General features: G+C 45.1%; 1 protein-coding gene across 1 annotated transcript in view; it reads left to right on the forward strand.

The window, feature by feature from the left end:
* The first annotated feature begins 436 nt into the window (after window positions 1–436).
* The window catches only part of LOC124787771 (death-associated protein kinase related-like), a 230,100-nt gene continuing 202,587 nt past the window's right edge, over window positions 437–27,949 (forward strand). Inside the window, exon 1 of the mRNA XM_047254660.1 lies at window positions 437–763. Within this exon, the coding sequence (XP_047110616.1) occupies window positions 606–763 (158 nt within the window). The 5' untranslated portion in view covers window positions 437–605. The remainder of the gene's footprint in view (window positions 764–27,949) is intronic.

Consider the following 27,949-nt stretch of genomic DNA (forward strand, 5'->3'; position numbering starts at 1 on the left):
TGGAACAGGAAGAGAGCGGTCGCGATTTTGATACTGACGCACTTACATGCCTTACGTCACAAATCGCTCGGAAGTCTGCAGAACGCAGATACAGATGCAGATTGCCGGCAGCGCCGCCTTTCACTTTTCACGTCTTCGAATCTGTGACCCACCGGACAGCCCATCACGCAGAAACCGTAACAAGCGGAGAGTCGGACAGGCTGAGCTGTGTAGCAGGAGCTGTCTCGCGCTCCGAGCTTATTAATTTTTCTGCTGCAAAGCGGCTCCTATCTCTCGAGCCGCTTGACAACGGAGTCATAGCTCGCGGCGGTGAAGGGAGGGGAGAGGACACTGTGGCGGCGCATGCGCAGTAGCGCGCTCGATCTACTGGCGCCCGCCGGTGCCAACTCGGCAGCTGTCGGTGCAGATCGGCACATTTCGGCGAGCAGCGAGCGGCGAGCAGCAGCAGCTGTGGGGAGGGCGGACCGCGGCTTCACTGCTAGATCGGCGGCGGAGGAGAGTGGTGGTGTGTCTTGCCAGCTCCTCCTGGCAGCTCAGGCGGACGGACGAGTCGCTCTGGTCTTTGTGTGTTGGTTGGGGGGTCGCGAGTTCCAATTCCCGGTGCGATGAGGGGCGAGGTGCGCGGCTCGGGCCGCAAGCCCGACGTCCTCATGTCGTCGACGACTCCTGGTTTCCTGGAGCTCAGCCCGCAGAAGATGGAGAAGTGGATTACTCAGCAGCCCATCGAGGAGCACTACGAAGTCGAGGAGCAGCCCTTCGCAAGGTAAGACACAGTCAAATCCGCGACTGCAACCTCATCGAAGTGTTTTTTGTTTTTCGTGCACGATCGAGTGTCAGTGTTGAAGTGCTTGTGTGTTCAGTAAGTGACATCATACGTAGACAACGAGAGATCAGGCAGGCTTTCATGTTTCGCTCTGACGCATGACGGGCCTTTCTAGTAAGTCATTACGAGTCTGCCGCATAGTTGCAGAAACAGATCTCCAGATTTCGCCGTGTCTTGCCGTGAAACGGAAGTGAATACTAGCATTCAAAGTGGCCCGTGTATCGTCGACAGAAGTTAATGTGTCTTCCACGTTGTGACAGTCAAGCAACACTAAAGAACGGATTTCTGTCAGTATCTATCGCATAGTATTACATTTACGACCGTATTACACTGTCTAAGACATTTCATCATTATTCTATAAAAGCTAGAACCATATTTCAGCTTTTACAAAGAATACGTTTGAAACATTCCAGTACAACGTCAAGATTTATAGAAGTTCATTTATAATTAGTCTTTAACAAATTTATATTACAGTGTGGTACGGGCCTTAGAAACGAAGGATGGTGCTCTTTGTTAAGGCAATGGAATCGAATCAAGGATTTAGATTTTCTGCAATATCCTGAAAAACTTGAGGGAGTGTTGAGATAGTTCCTTAAGTAAAGCAAAACTGATTTCTTTCGCTGCCCTTCTCCAGCTGACCCTGATGCCGACAAGTGGGTAATCTCTGTTCTTTATTCTGGTACTTGGATGTATTTGCTCTAGTCCTTGGACAGAGGCTGCACACAGTACTCAGGGAAGCGTTACTATTTCCGTCTCCTGGTCGGAACTCTTTGACACATGAAGATGTATCCCTGTTGGAATAGGCTATCGCATCTGGAAGTCATGCATGAATTGACTCTCAGTCGCATGAAGTACTATTCACGAATCGTGCAGCGTTCTCAAAATACTGTGAAGCTACAACGTAAATATCTGCGTAAATCAGACATTAGTTGGGGACTCGACTGTCAAGTTATAAAGTCAGAATCATCATGCGTGCTTATTCGGTGTTCCACCGCTGTGGTTTCTTGGAATCAGTTTCTTTGCTCCTCGTAAGAACTATTTGTAAATCTCGCCTTCTGCTTGGAGATATGTAACTTACGACTGAAGTGCACCGACCGTGCTTTTACTGCATGCGTCAGAATTTTGGCCAGAAGGATTTTGGTAACACCGTGGAGACAGTGGCAATAGCCTACTTAGAAAGTCAATCGCCCGAAGCTTTCGGTTTGGCCAAACCCCGGCAGAGAGAAACGCAATCCGCCTGCGCGCACCGCAGGTTTTCGAAACTGTCCGACCTGCTCATTGTCTGCCTGCCTCCGATACGTGGCCAGCGGATCAATGGACCGTGCAGCGAGATAGTTATCGCACCCTTTTACCCTTGCACAACCAGTCCCTCGGCGCAGAGTTTCTCCGGGGAGAAATGCAAAACGTTCTTTCGCAAAAGCCGGCAGACTTAGCGCCGCGTCAGAAAAAACCAACCAGCAGGTAAACGCAGCGCGCTGCACCGGTGAGAGGCGTGGACGCCCAGCCTTCCGGCACGTGAAATAGTGTGGATATTTGTCACTACAAGAGTGCGCCGGCTTTTCCAAAAGCCGTGTGACCTTCATTATCATTGGCGACAGTTTACAAACACGCGCATTAGCGTGCTGTGGCGGCTGTTGCGAAGTCTGCAAATTCCGGGAATCCATTGTCTCACGACACTGGTATTACCGGTCTCTACGCAAAAAGTTGTTGATATAATCATATCCAGACAGCAACTAGTTTCAGTTGACTTAGTCAACACAGTCGTTCTCTGAATAGTCTGCTGTTAGCTATAAAGTCCAGCACTGAAAAAAAAATCGATGTGATTTGTATGTGCAAGGAAAATGATGAGTAGGATTCGTCATAATACAATTCTCTCATAAATAAGAAATATTCTGCGTAATTTTGATCGCTATGAACTAAAAGGTGACGTTTTTCTTAATTCGAAGCCACTCCAAACTCCGGTATCGAATGTTAACGTTGAACGTCAAATTTCCTCGCCGGTATTAATTCGTTTATTGGCCGCCTAAGCAGAAAAAGGAAAAAATTACACTCACGTGGTTGGACGAAATAGTATAGTTACAGTGAACAGTAATAGCTGTGAAACGAGAAAAGACCTATTGTTCTCCTTATCACCAGTGTTTCGTCGCCGTGAGATAGGGAGCGCATGAGGATGTTTGTCTCTGCTCGTGTTAAGCGAGCGTACACCTCACTTTTCGGTTTGACATATGTGGAATTTCCTGTAGCTGTGTGAAGATTTATCTCAGCTCAAAGGCTGTTTGAATGGCGAATATTATAAATTTCTGTATGAAACAGTAAAAACTCGAGTTGATACGTTGTAATTCGCATGACGTTTGCGCGCTTAAAGATAGAGAACGAACTTTTAAATTAATGAACTTTCTCCCAGGAAGAACGTGAAGATGGAATTTAACAAGAGCTCGAACACAGGCGTATATGAAATTGTTTTTTCCGCAGTTCGTTCGCTCTGAAATGATTTTATCAGAGTTACATAAAGTACTGATGACAACATTTTACTGAATCTTTTATATAATTAGATATCTGATGGTTAAGTACATCCATTTTTAGGAGCGTCAGTTTTCCCCTTGCGCTTTCCGCATATAGTTTCAGAAGCTAAAGATTTAAGAAAAAAATTTAAGACTATAAATCTACTTTACCTGCATCCTAAGCTGCCTGTAACAGATCGTGTAGACACATTTTATATCAAATGACTATGGCAGTAATTTTAGAAATTAATGATTTTTTCAGCTCAATGCAATAATAATATAAAAACAATGACAAAAATCTAAAAAAGGATAATAATAATAAGGTCGTTTAATTATACCACTAATGTGATATATATGAAAGTCGTCATCAGTTCTCAAATTAATTCTAAACTTTTTTGTTGATCTCGGTAAAAGTCGAGCCACCTCTATGCTACCAGCTTGAGGTTTCTGTTTCTAAATGGGCTTAATGATAGCAACTTCCATGAAAGCTTTTTTACACGTATGTCTCTCTGACCGTCAGCTATATGCATAATGAGGAGACACTGAAGGATGTAGGATATGTCAAAAAGGAATATATACATATTTAAGTAAAAAGAAATGGTGCTTACACATATCCCTAAGTGAAAGGATGCTCATGGAAGTGGAATAAGCCAAAAAATCTAAGTACATTTTCATTCAAGACGTGTTAGCAGAACTTGTCACAGAAATGTAAAAGTAGACACAATGTGGTGTATCAGATGATTATGAGGGTATTGTAGCCACGTATCATGCAACAGCAGCAGTCGCAGCAAGTATTTACGTTCATCACATTACTGCAGTGAAGATATGCAAAGGTCAGATTTTGCGTAAAACTCGCGTTATTTGATAATGCAACAACTGATTTTACTAACAAATTCATCACTGGCATAGCAGGCGTTCACCATCAATAAATCTTTCTGCTTCGTTTAATACTGAACGTTTTTTTTAGCTGCGAGCATGCTACAGTTTCTGAATAATGACCTCCTTCCTGAGTTTACTTTAAATCTTCAACGTAAATTATTCTTATTCCTAATGTATCCCTGACTGGATGTGAGATGGTGGTGGAAATGTAAAATGCCCGCCCAACCACACACTATGTAAAAGCATTAATTTAATTAGTTTCTGAGAAAATGCCTTCACCAAAAAAATATCAACATACTGCAGTGAGTTTGCGTTTTTGGACGTTTGTAAATGTAGTGACGATTCACTATAGTCGACACAATCGTCTTGAGAGATTCAGTAACTGTGTAGATACTTAAGATAATTTTCATTTATTGTTCGTCTCAATTGCAAAATTTTAATTAGATCACATGTGTCGATCATTCTGGATCATCTTCAGATCTGCAACAAAATAAATCTATATATTACCATCTAATACTTTATAATATTTGGAAAAGAATGTACATAAACGTAGAATTTACCTAAGTAGTTGTGTCAGCAACCTGACTTGTCTACTCAGAATCATATATCAGGGTACTGTGTTATGTGTATGTTGGAATTAGGGGGAAGGGGGGCAAATATGCAGCTGAGACGGAACAATAAATGAGAAGTATCTTAAGTAGTGACGATTCTTGTATATAGATGTTTCTGGAGGTGAAGACATGTACCTTCGAGACACGTTAAATTTGTTCAAAAATGGCTCTGAGCACTATGGGACTTAACATCTGAGGTCATCAGTCCCCTAGAACTTAGAACTACTTAAACCTAACTAACCTAAGGACATCACACATATCCATGCCCGAGGCAGGATTCGAACCTGCGACCGTAGCGGTCGCGCAGTTCCAGACTGAAGCGCCTAGAACCGCTCGGCTGTTAAATTAATGTTTTTGCACTGTGTGACTGAGCCCATATTTTAGCTTTCATATTCCTATTTCTTCACTGAAAAAAGAAGTTTCAAGAATGACATGTTCCCATCAGGCCGTTAATTGAAAATTGTGCTTTATGGAGCAATACTAGGCAATTTAGAGCTTTTCTCATTCTCAAATCCTTAGGGCACAATGAATGTGGAGACTTCCCTCGTGAAGGTCTTTTTTTTTTTTTTTTTCTTTTTTAATTAAACTCACGTGCGATACACAGTTACGAATAAGGTCGTCACCGTATGTACACATGTAAGCATGTGACGGAACTGCAGTCACCAGTGTGGTTTGTTTCTGAATACCTATTCCGTGGTCGTGTACATTGTTGACTACGAGAACCTCTGCTTGCCCTTTGGTTTCTGTTCTACACTCCTTACTAGGACCCTGGCATCCTCATCTGTTATTCATCCGAGGATGAGCAACGCTCGAAACTAGCTAGTGGTGCTTAATGAAAAAAAAAGGTTCAAATGGCTCTGAGCACTATGGGACTTAACATCTCGGGCCATCAGTCACCTAGAACTTAGGACTACTTAAACCTAACTAAGGACATCACACACACCCATGCCCGAGGCAGGATTCGAACCTGCGACCGTAGCGGTCGCGCGGTTCCAGACTGAAGCGCCTAGAACCGCTCGGCCACCTACGGCCGGTGGTGCTTAATGAAGTACCATTTTCAATTAACGGCTTCTTGGAAAGATGTTCTTCAAATTTATCACGTGCCAACCGAGAAGAAGAGTCGGCAGTGTGAGACTTCCATTGCGGATCTGTGAGGATGACTGTATCGCGTGCCGTCGCATAGCTTACGCGTCAGTTGTGCCGGCGCAGAGTGTGGAAAGTAGCACTTGGAGTGGGCGCCAGTGCCGCCGATGTGGGTCATTTCGCGCAGCTGCGCCCAACCGTCGCGTCGGGCCCAGGCCATGCCAGGTGAAAGCAGCTGCCGACCGCGCAGCCGCCGCTCGCGTCGAATTCCTCAGCAGCCGTCGCGGCGGCGGAAAAATGCCGGGCCGCGCGCTGCGGGGACTACAGGCAGCCACTCGCATGCGGCGTATTTCGATTGTTTGTGGGACCCAAGCGCCAAGGCCAACTGACAAGGGAAGCATACACCTAAGGGTTCGCCGATTTTGCTAATTTTTCGCACGACTGCAGTAAACGGATGTAGCGTATATTGCTCTAGTATGCCCTCAAGTGAAACTTCCTGGCAGATTAAAACTGTGTGCCGGACCGAGGCTCGAACTCGGGACCTTTGCTTGGGTAGCTCAGATGGTAGAGCACTTGCCCGCGGAAGGCAAAGGTCCCGAGTTCGACTCTCGGTCCGGCACACAGTTTTAATCTGCCAGGAAGTTTCATATCAGCGCACACTCCGCTGCAGAGTGAGAATCTCATTCTATGACCTAAAGTGTTTTCGAGAAATCGCGATTACAGGCATGTTGAATACCGTACTGAAGCGACAACCGTCAGACAGTAGCTGTAGCGCAACTGATAAAAATTCCTTAAGCTTCTACATTGCTCCTGTACCAGAAAGAAATACCATCTAGCGAAGATTGCGTTACGTTTCATTACTTAGTACTACATTAGTTGACTGCTCCGACACTCGTATCTATGTTGACACATGGATAGTTTGTGTCAAATATTGTTTCTGAACGGCATTATTTTTAAATGTTACTGGTTAATCGCGAACCAATGACCATTATTCATTTCTCTCCTTTTCGTATGTAGCCGATCTATGTCATGTCGGCCGGCCGGGGTGGGCGAGCGGTTCTAGGCGCTACAGTCTGGAACCGCGCGATCGCTACGGTCGCAGGTTTGAATCCTGCCTCGGGCATGAATGTGTGTGATGTCCTTAGGTTAGTTAGGTTTAAGTAGTTCTAAGTTCTAGGGGGCTGATCACCTCAGAAGTTAAGTCCCATAGTCCTCAGAGCCATTTGAACCATTTTTTTACGTCATATCAGTGTTAAACAGGTGTGACAAAAACGAAAAGTGAATTATGTCATCCGACACAAACGAAATTCATGTCAAATAGCATAAAAACAAATAAAAGGACTCGTAGGAAAAAAATGTAAAAGTTATGTTTTGTGTGTACGGCGTATTTATACTATTTTGAGATTGCGTTCCTGGACAAGACGAATTATTCTGCAAAATTTCAGACGGATATTCACGATGATTCCGTGACAATGTTGCCAACTTTCAGAGATGATGAAGAAAGGGTTGGTGTACCAATCTGGGGTAAGGGACCTGGATCTGAAACGATCGAGTGTTAAAGTTATAAGCGAAAAGTCTTCTCATACCTCTGCAATTGAATACATGTACCGGTCTGTTCCTGCTAAGATTTTAGAGTAAGTAGATTTCAGCGTTGGTAGTATGGACCAAAACAAGAAAAAGTGTCTAGTAAATATGGACTGTAAAATGCATACCTTAAGAGCTATAAGAACTTTTTCACCTTCGCTACTGTGAAACACATGTCTACTGATCAGCTGCCCGTGGCTCTTAAAGTATGCAGTTTAGGGCTGTTGTTCAGTGGACTTTCTTATTTTGGTTCACACTGACCCGAAATATGGAAAGCATAGAAACGATGTATTTCATAATATCTTAGATGAAATGGCTCTGCCGGCCACTGGTGGCCGAGCGGTTCTAGGCGCTCCAGTCTGGAACCGCGCGACCGCTACGGTCGCAGGTTCGAATCCTGCCTCGGGCATGGATGTGTGTGATGTCCCATAGTGCTCAGAGCCATTTGAAACATGTTTTGAAATGGCTCTGAGCACTATGGGACTTAACTTCTCAGGTCATCAGTCCCCTAAAACTTAGAACTACTTAAACCTAACTAACCTAAGGACATCACACACAACCATGCCCGAGGCAGGATTCGAACCTGCAATCTAAGATGAGCAAGTACTATACGCTCTTGCGGTATGTAGTGTGGAGTCCATGTTTAGTTGATATTTTTTTCTTGTTTTGGTCAGTACTACTGCCTCTGAAAGCTACCTAACCTACAATTTTAGCAATAACAGTGCCGGTACATATGTTGCACTTTCAGAGATATCAGTACGATTTCGTTTATAACTTTCGACTGGATCGTTTCCGGATCAGGGTCCCTTACCTCCAACTGATATATTTACCCGTCTCCATCATCCATGAAAGTTTGCGACATCATCAAGAAATCACCACGTATATTTCTAACCTCTTCAAATCAGACGTTCGCATTTTGTTTCGTGTGCTCATAGTAACAGAAGCCCCCCGCCCCCACCTTCCCAATTAAAGAAGTTCGCCCGAAACACTTTGTGTTCAACGATTAAATTATTGTAAAAGTTGCTGCTCTGTTGTCACACAAAACGAAACCTTCAGTCACAGACTGTCGAATATCTCGCCCCAAAATTGATAACGATACAAGACACTGTCTACCGGTATTCAGTACGACTACAACGACCCATTTCTTTTTTGGCCTTTGTCAAATGTCAAAGAAACACTCCCTCTCTACAAGGATAAGGCCTGCAGCGTCAAGTGATTGGCAAGAATCTCTCGAGAATCTCTCGAGGCATCTGCGTCTCGTTAGTGCTGGACACACACACACGCACACAAACACACACACATACACACACACACACACACACACACACGTGTTCGCCAGACTCTTAGGAGGCCGTGTGGCGAGCGCTGGCAGCTGTCCGCCCAGTACAGGATGTGCGTTCCGTTGCCGGTTAGCGCCTCCTCCTCTTAGCGCCGTGGCTCCACCAGACAGCGGCCTCTTGGCTAAAGATACGGCCCTTCTGGCCTGGGCTGCCATGCCATCGTATGTGAGCTGTTCGGTCAGTTTTTGTAGCGTAATGTCTGACTCACTGTTGGCAGACCGAAACTGTTACGTTCAGAGATATTTACACGTATTAACGTGCCTCTTGTGCGCTTCTGTCTATACCAACACTGATTCTTACGTGACCTGGAAGCGGTCTGGAAAAATCTGAATCTGTAATGTCATAAGTAACCTCTCTGGAAAGCGGAAATAGAGTCTTATACACTACGCCAACTTCATTCGTGAAACTGTCTAATAAATGAAAATAAGAGAGAAAAAAAAAGACATTAATTCTTCAAGGCGCCGATTTCCGCACGCCGTTTGTAGCACATCGTCTCAACAGTACACTTACAACCGATGAATATTTTGTTGAGGACGAGAATCAAATCTAATTATGGAATATCTTCAGAGGGAAATTTACAGCACAGTTCAGCATACGCGAGATTTCTTTACGAGAGATTTCAGTTCAAATGGCTCTGAGCACCATGGGACTTAACATCGGTGGTCATCAGTCCCCTAGAACTACTTAAACCTAACTAACCTACGGACATCACACACATCCATGCCCGAGGCAGGATTCGAACCTGCGACCGTAGCGGTCGCGCGGTTCCAGGCTGAAGCGCCTAGAACCACTCGGCCACACTGGCCGGCAAATTTCAGTTATTCGTAAAATGTGTTGGTGGTAAGCAATACGATTATAGACATCAAAATTATGGATTTATACTAGATTCCGTGAGGGTGTATGAACACAATTTTAGATAATAATATAATCTTTTCGTCCTGTTGGCCTTCCCATTGAAAGAAAACAGTGCTTAAACATTAGTCTTCGTGAAATTTCCAGTTGAGAAACTGCTGGGAAGCACTATGTACTTAACAGCATTTTTCGTGTAAATATTTGGTATGATTTTAAAATATAAAAGGGACAACGAAACTTAACGGTATGAGTCTCCGCGAAACAGTTTCGACTTCTTGACTACGATTCATTTATCCTTACCTCTCCGCCAGTCTACTTTCATCTTTAATTCACAATTTTGCTCACCTCTAGAGTATCGACATCTCACCAGTTCTAAATTCCGAACTCATGAGGCACAAAACAATAACGACAACACATAACGGGGATCTACTCTTCGTAGACACTGTTGGTTAGAGTGTCTTTCAATCATTCTGCGTCGATAAAAACAGGTAAAGAACAGCTGCGCTACACAGACTCAAAGGACGTGGAGTAAAGCGGCAGGTGGTACGGCAGTGACGATGCCGGATTGTGTATCGGACCGGAAGCTCGTCTCCCCTAGCGCGGCCCTTCCCTTAGTGAGAGGGGTTAGGCGCATCTATTTCTGACCCAACCCAGTGTCTGTCCGCCCCGCTGTCTCTCGCTGCTGCAGATGCATCCTGTCCGTTGCACCAGCGTCGCTGGCGGACCGGTCCACGATAGACGGAACTAATTCTATATACCGAAGGGATAGCATGCCCACTCCTCGACATGATATTAGATTTCATCTCGAAATGAGCAGATTGACTATAACGATGGAAATCTATGTTTTTCTACCCCAACAAAGTCTACGAAAAACTCCTTGACGCGTCTTATATCCAACTGTTTACCTTCTGTAAATGGTTCTTTTGAATTGGCATTCCTTTGCAATCGTTGCTACGTGTGAATACTGTTTCTTGCAGATATTAACTTCCGGCTCAGTGGATAAATATTGTTCACGAATCCAAAGGTAAGGCATTCAGTTCTCAGTGGGTGCTTCTGGCACTTATTTCTTCCACCTCTGGCACTGATTTGCTAATGTGAAAAATCTCTGCTTGCACTTGGTTCGGGGCCCATGTTGAACTGTAGGTCATCCTAGTCGGTTTAGCTAGTCGAGGGTAGGGCATAGCGTCAGTAGGATCAAGTCTAGTGCAGCACTGGGCTGTTCAAACCAACCTTCCACCTGAGGACAGCTTTGCTAGTCGCATTAAAGGTATCAAATGGCATGTGTCTTGAAACTACCTCATCGTCTGTGTTGTATCTAGGAGCTTAGTATGATATCAAGAGCCGGCCGCGGCGACATAGTGGTTCTAGGCGCTTCAGTCTGGAACCGCGCGACCGCTACGGTTGCAGGTTCGAATCCTGCCTCGGGCATGGACGTTTGTGATGTCCTAACTAGGTTTAAGTAATTCTAAGTTCTAGGGAACTGATGACCTCAGATGTTGAGTCCCATAGCGCTCAGAACCATTTTGATATCAAGACAAAAAATCGGCAACAGACAAAAAGCGTTATTCAAGTACATTTTACGGCAGAAGAGCCCCGACATTTCACTGAAAAGACGTCCAGCACAGTCTAATAGGGTTAGCTCATACACATAATTTACATCCGAAGTATAATACGCTCTTTTCATATTGTATTTCGTTCTGATTCCTCTTACGTGGATTGATATTTAACTGTGATAATCGTCTGTTTTAAAGGATGTTTAACTTTTAGACTGTTGATGTCTGTCTGTATTTTTAACCTCTGAGGATGTCTCCAGCTTTAGGAGCCGACATGTTGCGCGTATAAACATGCCTTAGACCACCAACTAAAATCACCAAGAATGTAAACACAGGCCATGAAAGCCTACATGGTATTTCTCTCCATTTATTTTGGCAGCTGTCTTCGGCTTCATCCATCTCTGTGTCCGCCTAACCTTAGATTGTTCTCTTTTTCCAGACGTTTTTGTAAAAGCACCCCACTATCCTCAAGTTTCTATCAAAATTCTCGACCTCCTTCATATTAACCTACTTATGGGGTAATCACCACTTCGTATTTATTTAATCGCGCCAAATCAGCTATCAGAGTTCAGCCGCCGTAACCTGCGATTCTCCCACATATGTATAAACCTGTATTGAAATGCTCCCGCGTTACTCTTGCATTATAAGTGATCATATCATTTGTGGTGGATGTGACACCATACGTTGCCGTCAACGTGACTGCCATCTGCGGTGGATCCACAGCGTTGACCTCTGCAGCCGGCCGATGACCGTCCATTCGCAAAGGCTTAAGAGCCCCGACCCGTCGCCAGGGCTCATATTGTGATTGACGCGAGGTCGCTCTCTTATACAAGAACCTCTCATCCTCCCGTCAAGTCACGTGTCTGCAGTTGCTGTCCCTGAGCTGCACAGCGTGTCTGCAGGTTGTACGGCTCCCTGTCCAAATCCGCCAAATGCGATAAAAAATGGTAAAAGCTTCCAGTCTTTTATGTGTTTCTACAAGGCAGTGATTTACTACAGTATCTTCTCAGTTATGTAATGTTATACAATTTATCGGACATAGGCGCAGGGATAAACTCTTTTGGGCTGCAGTAGCACATTTGTGCCACTAAAATTCCTCAACTTTTCTGACGAACTTCTGCGAGAAACAGTCCATAAAATATGTGGTATCGTCTGCAGAACAACGCCTCATTCAAACGTCTGTACCTGTCGACGGCACTACAAATAAAAAAAAGTCGCTGCCAGAGGCATCAACGAATCGGAGACGTCGGCGTAGACAGGCCTCCAAGTGCTTCCTTGCGCCGTCGCAGCCAGAAAGTTACTTAAGTCCGAGTACAGTGTCGCTCAGACCAGCCTACGTAATAGCCCAGTCTCTATTCAATCAGCGACCACTTGTAATCATCGCTGCGACGACAGTATCGTCTTAGCACAAATCCGGCTGCGTGCGAACAGAACAGTTATTCAGAACTTTATGAAGACAATTGTAGTGAACTATCATTCTGCAACGAAAAAGTATAAAGTGTTGTGTCACCGACTGTGTCAATTTCATGTCATCTGCATGGACAATAAGTGTTAGCAAAGTTAAGTATTTACCATGTTCAAGAATTATGAAACTGTGTGTTGGAGTATTTGTTCAAGCTCCTCCTAAAGTAATTTAATTGCTACAATACGCAACCACCGGTAACTACCCCCCCCCCCCCCCCCCGCTCCCCCAACGTTGATCAGTGTGTTATTAGCCGTGTAGAGGAAGATAACGCGTGGTCTAATTGTTCTACTGTGTTCAGTCTTGATACAATTCTTCCTGATGCATAAAAATTACGCTTCAGTAAGCCACGTGAATTTTTGCCGCCTGCCTACTCTTCCATTCCCCATCCCTACAAACACGTCAGTTGTAGTTACCGCTTCAATATTCATTTACATCCTGATACTATTGTTTCTTCCTCTTGAAGACAGCGTAGTGTTCAACAGCCGCACCATCATAGACGATCCATTGTTTCGAAGAAAAGGGTTTCATTGAAGAAATAAGAGCCTAATAGTTGCTTACTGACCACTGCTCATAAAACATAGTTTTCGCCTCCCTCTTGACCATACACTCTTCGTTTCATTAAATTTCACGAAACAGAGTATATGATACTTTACTTCCGTAGTGAAGTCAACATAACGTTGATACCCGACTTGCAAAGTTTGCGCTGTTGCGCCCAGAGCGTCATACCTGGTGGCGAACGCCGCGCTGTGTATGCAGCCCGCGAAGCATCCACGTCCCCGAGGTCGATCGGCCAAGGCCTGTGCCGATAGCCCGCATGCACTTTTCCCTGTGCGCCACATAGTTTCGCTATCTCGCCATTGTTCCTTATTTTCATTCCTGGACAGACATGGTGTCTCCTTCCGTAACGAGCGATATGTCATTTCAAAATAATGTACAGAGAGACAGTTCACCAAGATCGATCGTACATAAATCTGACTCTGTTGAACCAGTGACGAAGCCGTAACACTTTCTGCAAGTAGCAGCCGTCTGCTCTGAGGAATGATGACGTAGAAAATAAAGTGGCTACATTGATTCATCATTAGTTTTATTGCTTCTGGACTACGATTTCTGACGTCACCTGCCACTCAAGAGGCGAGATGCCGTAGCTGCGCGTGTTTTACGATTCCAGATGCAAGTTCCAAACAGGATCATCTATAAGTAGAAAAACACGAACCACTGATCTCAGAAATAATCGTTAAGCAAAGAGGGAACGAGAAAAACGTTATACTTACTCCATAAGGAATTATATAAGGAAGAACCTCTCATCAGCTGTCACCTTGTTTTATTTACGACAATGCTCGATCAAACTCACTCGACAACTGAAAAAAATAAAAGAGTTTAAATCTACTGGATTGATTCCTTATTGTCTTATATTATAAATACGCCATATTTACAAAGCAATATTTACAAAAAAACGCTTACGTTGTCAAATAAACTCATATGCGACATATGTACTGTCATAGCTGTTTTTATATCCGACCTTTAGAGCTTGTTTGTAATTTTTAGTTGTAATTTTTAGCTTCCTTCTCAAAGACGCTGCTCCCAGTATAAGAAATAAATTCTCCATTTGCGGAAAAATTGTACTTCAAGGATTCTACAGGTGCTCTTTTTGATGTCTTTGTCCGTTTCTTAATATTCTGTGGATCAGCAATACAGGTAGTTCTTTCATCAGCGCAGTCGGATTTCTCCACGCCTGTATGTTTGTGTTTCTCCCCCCTCCCTCCCTCCCTCCACGTTTGCTTCAGTCACCTTCTACAAAAACTGCCGCTCCTTTTACGGCTGCTTTGTATTTGTATGTACATTTTTGCACGTTGCAATTTATTTTTAATGTCGAAAGAAAATTACATGCTTCTTTGGAACAGAAGAAGCAAACTAACGTCTAATGCGTCGGCCAGATTACTCTTAATGCAGTAATGTGAATAAGGCTACTTAGAGAGATTTAGAAATTTTTAGGTCCTTTATCATTCAAATCCTTATTTCTATAATCCATTCTCGATACTGAATACTGCGACTTGTGTGTTGTTGTTGCTGTTTTCATGGTAATCTATACTCTCCTAGTCTCTTCATCTCAGCATAATTGCTGCAGCTTCCATTCCCTTAAACCTGCTTACTGTGTTTAAGCCTTAATCTTCGCCCACAATTTTTAACAAACACTTTACACTCCACGAGCAAACTGATTACTCCTAGAAGTCTCAGGGAATGTCCGACCACTCTATCTCTTTTTTTGGCCAAATTTTTCCATATTCTCTTTTCTCCCGGATGGGATTTATTACTTTCTCATTAATTATCCGATCTATTCATCTCGTCTTCAGCATTCTTCTATAATACCAAATTCCGGAAGTTTCTGTTCTCTACTTATCTAAATTATCCTCCGCAATTTTCACAATAGGAGAAGCAATTTTCAACTCTATTCTGGCTAGTACAGAAGTACCGTCTACTGTAGAATGTATGAGACCGTACCATGAGATTTTCGGAAAAATATCAACCGCACAATTCCGAAGATAGCAAGGGCTGATAAGTGCGATAATTATCACACAATCAGCTTAATAGCTCATGCATCCAAGTTGCTGACAAGAATAATATACAGAAGAAGGGGAGAAACTGAGGATCTGCCAGATGACGATCAGTTTGGTTTTAGGAAAGGTAGAGGCCCCAGAGAGGCAGTTCTGACGTTGCGCTTGGTAATGGGACCAAGACTGAAGAAAAATAAAGACTCGTTCATAAGATATGTCGAGCTAGAAAAAGCATTCTACAAAGTAAAATGGTGCAATATGTTCGAAATTCTGAGAAAAGTAGGAATAAGATATAGGGAAAGACGGGTAATACATAACATGTACACGAACGAAGAAGTAACAATAAGAATGTGAGACCAAGAACGAAGTGCTCGGATTAAAAACAGTGTAAGACAAGGTTGTAGTCTTTCGCCCCTACTGTTGAATCTATACATCGAAGAACCAATGACGGAAATAAAAGAAACGTTCAAGATTGGGATTAAAGATCAAGGTGAAAGGTTATCAATGATAAGACTCGCTGATGCCATTGCTACACTCAGTTTAAGTGAAGAAGAGTTACAGAATCTGTTGAATTGAATGAACAGTCCACTAAGTACAGAATATGGATTGAGAGTAAATTGAAGAAGTACGAAAGTAATAAGAAGTATCAGAAATGAGAAGAACGACGTACTTAACACCAGAATTGGTGATCAGGAAGTAGACCAAATTAAGGAATTCTACTATCTAGGCAGCAAAATAACCCGTAATGGACGGAGCAAGGACAACACATTAAGCAGACTGGCATTGGCAAAAAGGTCATTCGTGGACAAGAGAAGTCTACTAGCTTCAGACATTGGTCTTAATCTGAGGAAGAAATTTCTGAGAATGTACGTTTGGAGCACAGTATTGTATGGTAGCGCAACATGGACTGTGGGAAAACCAGAACAGAAGAGAATCGAAAAAGCATTTGAGATGTGGTGCTATAGACGACTATTGAAAATTAGGTAGACTGATAAGGTAAGGAATGAGGAGGTTATGCGCAGAATAGAAGAGGAAAACACTGACAAGGAGAAAGGACAGGATGAGTTTACGTCTGATAAGGCAGCAGGGAATAACTTCCATGGCACTAGAGGGAACTGTAGAGGATAAAAAGTTTAGAGGAATACAGAGATCGAGCAATTAATTGAGGACATAGGTTCCAAATGCCAGTCTGAGATGAATACTTTGGCACAGGAGAGGAATTCGTGGCGAACCGAATCAAACCAGTCAGAAGACAGATGACTAAAACAGGAAAAAATTACTGGGTTCTGCTTGAAACCACGCCAACAACACTTGCTTATGGTTAGTGGTGCTTAAAATGAGTCGAGTTCCGGTAGCTGGTGACGTGCGAGCAACAGGCTGGAGACCGCGTAATTTTGCGCCTTGCCGGCTGTCGGCCGCAGGTGCGCTTACGGTACCAGCTGGCTGCAGTGGCTTCGTGAAAGAATGCGGGCAAGTTGCAACCTGCCGGGCGCGCGACAACACCAGTTTCCTGTCCAGGCACGTATCCAGGGAAAAACCCAGCTCACAGGGGGAAGGAGGCTGCTCGAGTTGTCACGACAGTGTCTGTCATAGGCTCATTTTGCTCCTTTTTTTCATGCATTTTGTATGTCTAGCGAAGATAGCGAAGAGCAAGTAGCCGCCTGACAGCACTTGTTTCATCGGTATGATAATTAGAGCCCATAAATAATTTTAAACAGAGATACCGCAGGGATGTTTGTATGTTATACAAGCGAAAAATTTGGGTTGACGTGGTATTTGGAAAAAGCTTCGCATTCTGCAAAATAGAACGTTTTCCCCCTTCTTATTGTTCACCAGGACAAGTTTCGGCACGTATGCGTCTTATTCCATAGGCCTCTTGATTCTGTGTGCCTTTTCTTACTTGGCAGCGTGTCAGATCTTTTTCTTTTTCAGCCTTGGTGTGCTTGGTATGATGTCATTCAAACAAACTGTTGTTCTCACATTGGTCAGTTGCACTCTGTATCACATATTCTCTACATCTACATCCATACTCGGCAAATAACAAGTTGCGTTGGATGTCATTCTCCTCTGGAAACGACCTGATTCGAACCCAGAGTAGTAATTTTATATTTTTTAATTCATATAACGAACTTATCTTTGTCCTTTACACTCCTATCATTGCTCTCATGTGAAAATTGCACCAATGTTAGCTTGGCACTGTTGTAACTATTGCTGGCTTTCTGGCGTTTATCTTTTAGTGCTTTTTATTTTATGTTAAGAACTTACGTTTGTAAATCGAACTCTTTTGTTGTTCTACTGTGGAAATTGCAGTTACGTTAATATAGCACTCTTGTTACTACTGTTGGCTGTATGGTTTTTGTTGCCCAGAGCGGAAAATAAACAAATAAAAAGCTGTAAAGGGTATGGGGAAAGGTATTTAGCATGGGAGCACATGTTTGGGTTGGTTCCCTTTGAAATCGTGTGTAGAGCGCGGGGAAAATGCTTAAATGCCTAACTAGACTAATCTTCAGAATGAGATTTTCACTCTGCAGCGGAGTGTGCGCTGATATGAAACTTCCTGACAGATTAAAACTCTGTGCCGGACCGAGACTCTAACTCGGGACCGTTGCCTTTCGCGGGCAAGTGCTCTACCAACTGAGCTATCCAAGTACGACTCACGACCCGTCTTCACAGCTTCAATTCTGCCAGTACATCGTCTCCTACCTTCCAAACTTCGAGTCTCGGTCGGGCACACAGTTTTAATCTGCCAGGAAGTTTCAGACTAATCTTGTTTTGAAGATCGGCACGGGAGGGACACTTGGCAGGTCTGAAAAATACCTCCACATTCAGCACTTTATACTGGTTCTTAAAACACTGCAAGCAGATCTTTGTGGGATACTTATCGAGTATCTTCAGTTGTTTGTCATTTCAGGTTTTTTTTTTTAACAATTCTGTGACGTTCTCTTCCGAGGCAAACAAACGCGTCACCATTCCTGCTGCCCTATTTTGTGTACGCGCAGTACTCTCTCTCAGTGCTGTCTGAGATTGCCACCCCCCCCCCCCCCCCCCCACACACACACACACATAATTGAGCAACATTCTGCGAGACAGAATGCACAAGTTCCATCGTATCATGCAGTGAACTGAAGTCTGCCACCTGTTTTACCTACTACGACTGAGCCTATGTGAATATTACACTACAGATTATTGCATCGCCGCGCGGGGTAGCCGCGCGGCCTTAGGCGTCTTGCCACGGTTCGCGCGGTTCCTCCCGTCGGCGGTTCGAGACCTCTCTCGGGCATGGGTGTGTGTGTTGTCCTTGGCGTAAGTTAGTTGAAGTAGTGTGTAAGCTTAGGCACCGATGACTTCTGCAGTTTGGTCCCAAAGATCTTACCACAAATTTCCAAATTGTTGCATTCAGGTATTTTGTATGAGCTGACTGTTCTCACTGACTGAACGAACTGAGGAGAGCTTATGACGCCACCCTCGCACAGAGCCCACCAGTTTACGGTAGTGGCAGTCCTGTAATAACACTGAAATAGCGCGGAATTAGGTGACGCAGCGCGGGCCTACGCAGCAGCCGCACCCGCTGTCCACCTTTCGCGTCTGACCGGCGCCCGCCACGCCAACTTGCAGTGCGTTGCCACATGCGGAACCAATGTCCGATCGCCGGTGGGTGGGCAGGCTTCACGTTGCCCACGACCGCACACAATCCTGGCGATGATCTCGCCAAGACACGCTCCCATTACCCTCAGCTACACCTCTCTGTATGACGCTATTCACAAGTTAGAGTGAACCGTCACCACTCGTTTAAAGCGTATATGTTTTAATGCCAAAAATAAAAAAAAGATACTTCCATTCTACCCCTAATGATAGAGAGTTAGGGTGCAAATTTTGTCGACCTCGGTATCGTTGGTGACGTAGTACTACCTCAACTGGAACAGGATGGGGTAGGAAATTACATACGTCGTAAACAAGAGAATCATCGCGGCATTCTACTGAAATGATGTACCGTAACATATGAAGAGTTGTGTGTTTCTTGTCAGCTGTACACATTTATTATTTATTTACTCCCGGTTTCCGTCGTAGCAACCATATCCACAGGATACATTTATATGGATATGGTGCCTGTTCTCTCGGACATGTCCGAAAGAACAGACACCATATCTACATAAGTATATCGTTCTGGCAATACCGGCCACGACCATCTTCTTCTGTGCGGATCACACATATTCCCCGAACTCTTACGTGACTTGGTAAGAATGTCTTCCACGAGTAATGAGTGTATTGGGGTGGGACACTACGAATGTAGTGTGTGGACATACAAGATGAAAATGAGGGTCTCGCGGGCGGCGCGCGCGAGATAGTCCCTGCAGTCGCACTATCCTCTGTCTCCTTGATGGCTCAGACGGATAGCGGGTCTGCCATGTAAGCAGGAGATCCCGGGTTCGAGTCCCGGTCGGGGCACACATTTTCACCTGTCCCCGTTGATATACATCAACGCCCGTCAGCAGCTGAAGGTACTAATATAATTCTAATATCCACCGGAAGCCAAAAGCTGTATATTAGGTGCATATTCACTTCACCTGTCCCCTGGATCAATTGAAAACCATCAGAATCACAAAATGTTTACATCACATACAATAGGCTAACTAATGTACTGCTTTTTTTTTTCTTCCTGTGAAGATGATCACTACGACCGAAACTGGTAGAAAATAAATAATAAATTTGTAAAGCTAGTACGAAACGTGCAATTCTGCCAATTCTTGGCAGTTTTGTCGAGTCGCCTCATTAAACTATTAGTTAAAATGCCTAGCCCGTACGGCAGATGATACATCAATAAAAATATACTGTCAGATGCGGATCTGAATCCAGTGCTTTCCAATCTTCATATTCAACGTCTTTTTTCTTTTTTTGCGAAAAATCTCGCTACACAGAAAGCTCTCGGAAATTGCAAAAGCAGTTGTGCCTCAGTTAGGAAAACTGCTTCCACAATCAGTGGATAAAAATGTTCTGAACGTTAGCGACGCGCCATATTAGTTGTATGTCTACATATCACCAGTTTTCGAAAGTTAAGTTTCGATATCCTGAAAAATTTATGAAATATTGGTAAAGGTCACACTACCTGAGATATTGCGTAAACATTGGATTCCGTATAACACCAAAGGTCACTTCATAAGCACACAAAGCTCCGCGTTCTGTCTCTGACTGGACAATTGGCACCGACCGACCGCCGTGTCATCCTCTGCCAGTGGTGTCACTGGATCCAGTATGGAAGGATGCGGGGACCCGCTGTCAGGTTTCTTGACCTTGGAGCCCTGCTTCTCACTCATGAAGCTCATCCGCTGGCATCACGTAAGACGACCCAGCACCGGATAGAGCAGCGGGATCTAACGCAAATCCCGACGCAGTGAGACTGCGGCGGTAGCTGGGACGGGCTGGCTGCGGGGTTCGGATGTCACTGACGCGGCGCGGCGCGATGGCCGAGGCCCTGCGCGGTCACGCGATAGCAGCACCTGTTGCTCCTGGATGCCGCGCCGGAAAGCCGATAACCTCGTGTTTACAGCAGCCGCTGGCGCCGCCACCGTGCGATCCTCTTCCGGAGCCGCGGCAGCGTCAGTAACATCCGAGCGGGCACGCACGTCCGATGTGATTCCGCGGCTTCCTCACTGCCGCCGACGCAACCCTCTGATTTTAGAGATGAAACGGGCACGACATTTATTTGTCTGGCCGTCATATATTTAGCTGTGATCACTCCCAATGTTAAATAATCTCCACTGTACTTACTGTCGAGAATTCTCCTAAATTTCTTCAGGTTTGGAGACCAAGTAATGTAAAACGATGTAACAAATATTTGGTCGCTATTCAAAGACAAATTTCTCATTTCAAATAATACTGATGCTTACCGTCAGGCAGACCACTTGCAACATGGCCGAAACGATGGTACAACATTTTACAACATTATGCAATAATGAACTTCGAAGAATGTCCCGTATCGGTTCACTTGCGACATAATTTCAGTGGTGCGAACACGAGATGAGACAGAGCAGTGTTTCTTCGCCCTGTCTAAACAGTTGATTCATAAATGTCCATTTATATCGTACAATAATACATAACACACAATGACTGGTGTTGGCTTACTGCCATCAACAGATCATTAAAAGTATTCTGATGCATATATCAACGTCAGCGGAGCACTTGTTATATACCTTTACGTACAGATTGTTCGATGTTGATACATATATGAGAAAATTATTAATGATCTTATGATGGCAGTAAGCCAAAACCTCTCATTGTGAATTATATCAGACGATTCAATATCCCCTACCGTTGCCATTTTATGCAACTGGCACTACATTTGTATCAGCAACAGTATCCAGGTAGGAGACAGCTACGTAATCGGTGTAAGTTCCCTCTCAGAGCTCTGGACGACTGTTAGCAAACGGATTCATAGACTACTATAAAAGATAAAAGTGAAGGTTGATCATGGGTTACACGATACTTCTGGACCAAGATACATCTTACATATGCCATATTTCTCTAAGTGTTTACAATTCTCTTGGAGCAACAGTATACAGCAGTCAGGTACTTTAAACAATGCATTGCAAACCACTAGCGGTACCAACATAACTTTTTTCCGGTTCATAAAAACATCACTGGAGGGAAACCTGGACATAGGTGATCTACACACACACACACACATACAGTTGTATCAATATGTATGTGTAAATCATCAATGCCCAGCTTTTCCTCCAGTTATGATGGTTTAATGAATTGATGCCGTTAGAGGAGTAAAGTTGCATTGGTACAGCAGATAGTTTGCAATGTATTATTTCAAAAATTATCTCAAGTGGCTCCAATCTTTCTTTGTGTAATTAGCAGTGTAATAATAGAGGTTTCGGATGTTTCTATACATCTATTCCGTTTTTAGTACTTTAACTTTCGTAGATGGTTCAGAACTGTTGCCTTATATGGTGTGTTTCATCATCAGAAACTGCGGTACGTTTACGAGTATTTTGCTTACGGTACTCAATCTTTTGTAAATGTATATCGAAATGATCAGTAAAAAGATGCATACAAGAAATTTAATTTGTTAACTGTCTTCGGACATTTAGTGCCTGTCTTCAGAAGGTTATACTTATCGCATTATTTGCGAGGGTCAACAGTAAGATGCAAGATGCCTGTACAAGCACTGTGAACCATATGACCACAGCATTTTGCGGTATACTTCTTATGTATTAGTGACACTTGGAAATAATGCGATACGTATAACCTTCTGACGAAGGGTACCAAGTGCCCGAAACCAGTTAACGGAAAGCTGATTATTTCGATGTATGCAATTACAGCTGCTGAGGATCGATAAAATACTTTCGTAAATGGTTCAGAATCTTTGTTTTATACAGCGAAATTAACAGGAGATATCAAAACGGAAAGCGTGGAAGTAACAACTTTCCGGCATATATAAACAAGAGAGTTGGCGCAGTAGTTAGCACACTCGACTCGCATTCGGGAGGACGACGGTTCAAACTCGCGTCCGGTCATCCTTATGTAGGTTTTCCGTGATTTCTCTAAATCGCTTCAGGCAAATGCCAGGGTGGTTCCTCTGAAAGGGCGCGGCCGACTTCCTTCCCTAATTCGATGGGACCGATGACCTCACTGTTTGGTCGCCTCCTTCAAATCAACCAACCAGACAGTATATATCGTAATGAATAAATTAACATATGACTCGTCGCGTTAATGTGCTATAGTAGTTTCATAAACAAAATTTGTACAGTAAGTCTGCGAGGTCTTTGTATACTTTACTAGTTATTCTGTGACATTTTGACAATGTGCTTAACGTCTCCAGAGCGAACTGATCAATAACATTGTTCTGCCATGGGGGGGTTGCATAAAACGAAATCGGTAGGGGCAACTAAATCATCCTGTATAGTAATATATGATTTAGAGGACATTTATGAATAAATTGCAAACATGGGTACGGGGACGTTTACAGATGCATAAACAGCCTAAATGGCAAATAGCCTCACGGACCGGCCGACTTTATTGACTACCTGCCATTTGGGGATATACACTACTGGCCATTAAAATTGCTACACCATGAAGATGACGTGCTACACACGCGAAATTTAACCGGCAGGAGGAAGATGCTGTGATATGCAAATGATTAGCTTTTCAGAGCATTCACACAAGGTTGGCGCCGGTGGCGACACCTACAACGTGCTCACATGAGGAAAGTGTCCAACCGATTTCTCATACACAAACAGCAGTTGACCAGCGTTGCCTGGTGAAACGTTGTTGTGATGTCTCGTATAAGGAGGAGAAATGCGTACCATCACGTTTCCGACTTTGATAAAGGTCAGATTGTAGCCTATCGCGATTGCGGTTTATCGTATCACGACATTGCTGCTCGAGTTGGTCGAGATCCAATGAGTGTTAGCAGAATACGGAATCGATGGGTTCTGGAGGGTAATACGGAACGCAGTGCTGGATCCCAACGGCCTGGTATCACTAGCAGTCGAGATGACATGCATCTTATCCGCATGGCTGTAACGGATCGTGCAGCCACGTCTCGAACCCTGAGTCAACAGATGGGGACGCTTGCAAGACAACAACCATCTGCACGAGCAGTTCGACGACGTTTCAAGCAGCATGGACTATCAGCTCGAAGATCACGGCTGCGGTTACCCTTGACGCTGCATCACAGACAGGAGCGCCTGCGATGGTGTACTCTACGACGAACCTGGGTGCGAGAATGGCAAAACGCCATTTTTCGGATGAATCCAGGTTCTGTTTACAGCATCATGATGGTCGCATCCATGTTTGGCGACATCGCAGTGAACGCACATTGGAAGCGTGTATTCGTCATGGCCATACTGGCGTATCACCCGGCGTGATGGTATGGGGTGCCATTGGTTATACGTCTCGGTCACCTCTTGTTCGCATTGACGGCTCTTTTAACAGTGGACGTTACATTTCAGATATGTTACGACCCGTGCCTCTACCCTTCATTCGATCCCTGCAAAACCCTACATTCCAGCAGGATACTGCACGACCGCATGTTGTAGGTCCTGTACGGGCCTTTCTGGATACACAAAATGTTCGACTGCTGCCCTGGCCAGCACATTCTCCAGATCTCTCACCAATTGAAAACGTCTGGTCGATGGTGGCCGAGCAACTGGCTCGTCACAATACGCCAGTCACTACTCTTGATGAACTGTGGTATCGTGTTGAAGCTGCATGGGCAGCTGTACCTGTACACGCCATCCAAACTCCGTTTGACTCAATGCCCAGGCGTATCAAGGCCGTTATTACGGCCAGAGGTGGTTGTCCTGGGTACTGATTTCTCAGGATCTATGCACCCAAACTGCGTGAAAATGTAATCACTTGTCAGCTGTAGTATATTTGTCCAATGAATACCCGTTTATCACCTGCATTTCTTCTTGGTGTAGCAATTTTAATGGCCAGTAGTGTAATTCCTTGGAGATCAACAGCAAACCCGGTGAGTCGGTATTCCACCGTAGCAGTGGGAACGTAACGCGAGCTCCGCCGTCGACTGGTCTTTTCGCGGGGTGCGGCGCTTTCCTGTGAAACTGACCGCCTCGGCACACGTGCGGCCGCGGCCCGCCGTACAGCGGGCTGCCGGAAGACTGCCGCTAGCCGGGCGGCAGCGCCGTTCCCAGCGGCCCGCGGCGGTCAGCGCCGAGGAATGCGCGCGCGCAGCTCGGCGGCACGGCGCGCCACGCCGTGGGAACGCGCACGCCGGACGTCCACACGCGGCGCGGGTCATCCGACGCCTCGCCACTCCGTGAATGGACCGATCTACGCAATGGGCCTCCTCTCGGCCGACACGTTCAGCGGCGTCCGGCTGACGGCACTGTTGCAGCCCGCCACCTGCGCGACTGCGTCACGAGAGTGAGACCCGAGACGACAAAAGTAGGCGCGTCGCAGTATGTACACAACAGCGGCCGAAGTCTCTGAGGAAGAGTGCTGCAACAAGGCCGAAACGTCCATTATTTTTGGTAGTTTATTACATAAAACAACGCGGCGCTATAACCAGAAATATTTTATTGAAGTTCCAATACAAGTATGGATACGACATTTGGTACTTATGAATATATACAGATTGAAGCGACAAATGAAAATTAGTACCAAGGATGGGATTCGAACCCAGGTATCCTGCTCTCTAGGCAGACGCGCCAACCACTACGCCTCCCTGGCACTGTGGCTTTGCATAACTACACAGACTGCCTCAGTACGCCTCCCTCCTCAGTCCAAATTCCCACTTGATATTCCCAGTTGGAGAGCCTCTGCAAAGCTGTTAGAGTTTCAGTGGAATACCAAATGAGGTGAGGCGTGAATGGGAATTTGGACTGAGGAGCGAGCCGTGCTAGGCCAGTCTATGTAGTTGTGCAAGCCACGCAGGATTAGCCGAGCGGTCTAGGGCACTGCAGTCATGGACTCTGCGGCTGGTCCCGGCGGAGGTTCGAGTCCTCCCTCGGGCATGTGCGTGTGTGTTTGTCCTTAGGATAATTTAGGTTAAGTAGTGTGTAAGCTTAGGGACTGATGACCTTAGCAGCACACATTTAGTTGTGCAATGCCACTGTGCCAGGGTGGCGTAGTGCTTGGCGCATCTGCCTGCTGAGTAAGGGACTCGGGTTCGAATTTCGGCCTTGGTACAAATTTTCATTCGACACTTCAGTCTGCATATACACACTTGAAAAGTGTCTGTAACCATACAGTTTCATTTGATTAGGTACTTTTACCTCTATTTCTGACCACTCCGTAGCCAAACGGTTAGCGTCGTTGCTGTCGGTACGGAAGGACCCTGGTACTCTTTTCTGAACTAGCAAGGTTGCCTCGTGAGGCAAAATGAGCTGTTAGAATAAATAAGCAGCGGCATCATCAGGAGTCACCTGTTGGCAATAATGACTGGGGGGAATGGCGACATGTTGCTAATATCTCTCACGATCATAAATCGTTCCTCGTACTGCCCTGTATGGAGCAGTCGGCCAGACGGAACAGGCCTAAGGCTTAACCGTGAGTGATGTTTAGAATACGTTTGATGAGGTCCGCTGATTTCATTCTTTGGCAAATTTATTTAATTTTTAACCTGATAGGGTTGGAAAATAACAGCCAACCAGTTGCAACGGTTTCGACAGAAAGGAAGGAGGATTGGATTTAACGTCCCGTCGACATCGAGGCCATTGGAGGGCAACCTCGTATTGTGCCAAGGATGGAGAAGGAAATCGGCAGTGCCCTTTCAAAAGAACCAAACCAGCATTTGCATGGAGCGATTTAGGGAAATCACGGAAAACCTAAGTCTGGACGGCCGGTCGCGTGTTTGAACCATCGTCCGCCAGAACATGGTTTGCTGGCATGTCCCTCCCCGGGGATGGAATCTGGACATCCCATCTGTCTGCGTGTAAAGTAAATCTCGTGTTCAAGTGTGAGAATCTTTGCGTACCGTGTATCTGAGTCGGGATGTGGGCACTGGCCCCGTATTTACTTAGTTGGATGTGGTAAACCGCCTAAAAACCACTCTCAAGCTGGTCCGCGTACCAGACAAACGGTCGTTAATCCGCCACGCTTATTCGATACGGGTCCGGCTCACCCGCCGGTCTCCAAAACTAATGCGCTATGCGTTAAGCTATACGACCGGGTCATTTGCTATCGATACCAGTAACTAGTACTGCATCAGTACTCTCTGTAACACTGGATCAAAAGTATCGATACCGACAGCATGGTAGGCACTGACTGCTACCATATTTGGACTTTTTCTTCAATAGAAGAAAACTTACTTCAAGCACAAAGCCAAATGTGGACATTATGCTAGGTTCTAGTGAACCATTCGAGTTTAAAATCAATACCACAACCACTTTCCTGACGTAGTGGGTACGTACTTAATGTTCTTGATGTATGTCGCTGAAATTTGATTGATGACTTGTTGGAAGGACGTGACAGTCTCAACGGTTGCTCATTCCCTCTGTGGGCATCGTGCATATGTCAGACGAGGCCTGGCAACTTCCCGGAGGCTGAGGAGTTATCCATCTGCGCAGAGCAGACTGCACCCTGACATCACCGGTCGGCGCGAGTTGCCAGCTGCAATTGAAGCTGCCTGCGTCTGAATAATGGATTTCGATTCCGAGGCGCTGCATAATTCATGCTCGACCGCCTTTGTCTCCCACGGGCTGTGGCATAACACAATTGCGGGCAGTCGCCTTTGTTCCGCCGAGCGTTTCTGGACCCGGCCTGGGACTGCGCCAAATTCTTTTGAAATTAGCCAGTACTGTTAACAGTGTGCAAGGTTGCGCAAGTGGGCAGTAATGGCTCTGCAGGAATGTCGCGCAGTCAAGTGCCGGGAGCACTGGAACCAACCGTGTCGAAGGTAAAAGCTCTGGAGATCACTGCCACAGAGGGGGAGCTTTACGTATTCGAGACTGAATCCGGAACAAGCTTCAAGACTGCAGTGTTCCCCTATTTGCCTGGACCAAATTATGAGTGTATTACTTACAGGGAGTGGGGTAACTAGAGTACGGCAACCGGGGTGCGTGCTCTGGACGAAGTTTCGTGGGGGCGCAGTTTTGTGGCAGTGAAAAAAATGGGCTCGTAAAAAGGGGGAGAGAGAGAATGAGGGAAGGGATTGCAGGACACTAAAATTAGATGGCGACGAGAAGGTATGAAAGGAAACCACGAGGAGATTCGGATTGGACTGTCTTGAGAAACTGTT

The sequence above is a fragment of the Schistocerca piceifrons genome, chromosome 3 (genome assembly GCF_021461385.2).
Source record: "Schistocerca piceifrons isolate TAMUIC-IGC-003096 chromosome 3, iqSchPice1.1, whole genome shotgun sequence".
In the NCBI taxonomy this organism is placed as follows: domain Eukaryota; kingdom Metazoa; phylum Arthropoda; class Insecta; order Orthoptera; family Acrididae; genus Schistocerca; species Schistocerca piceifrons.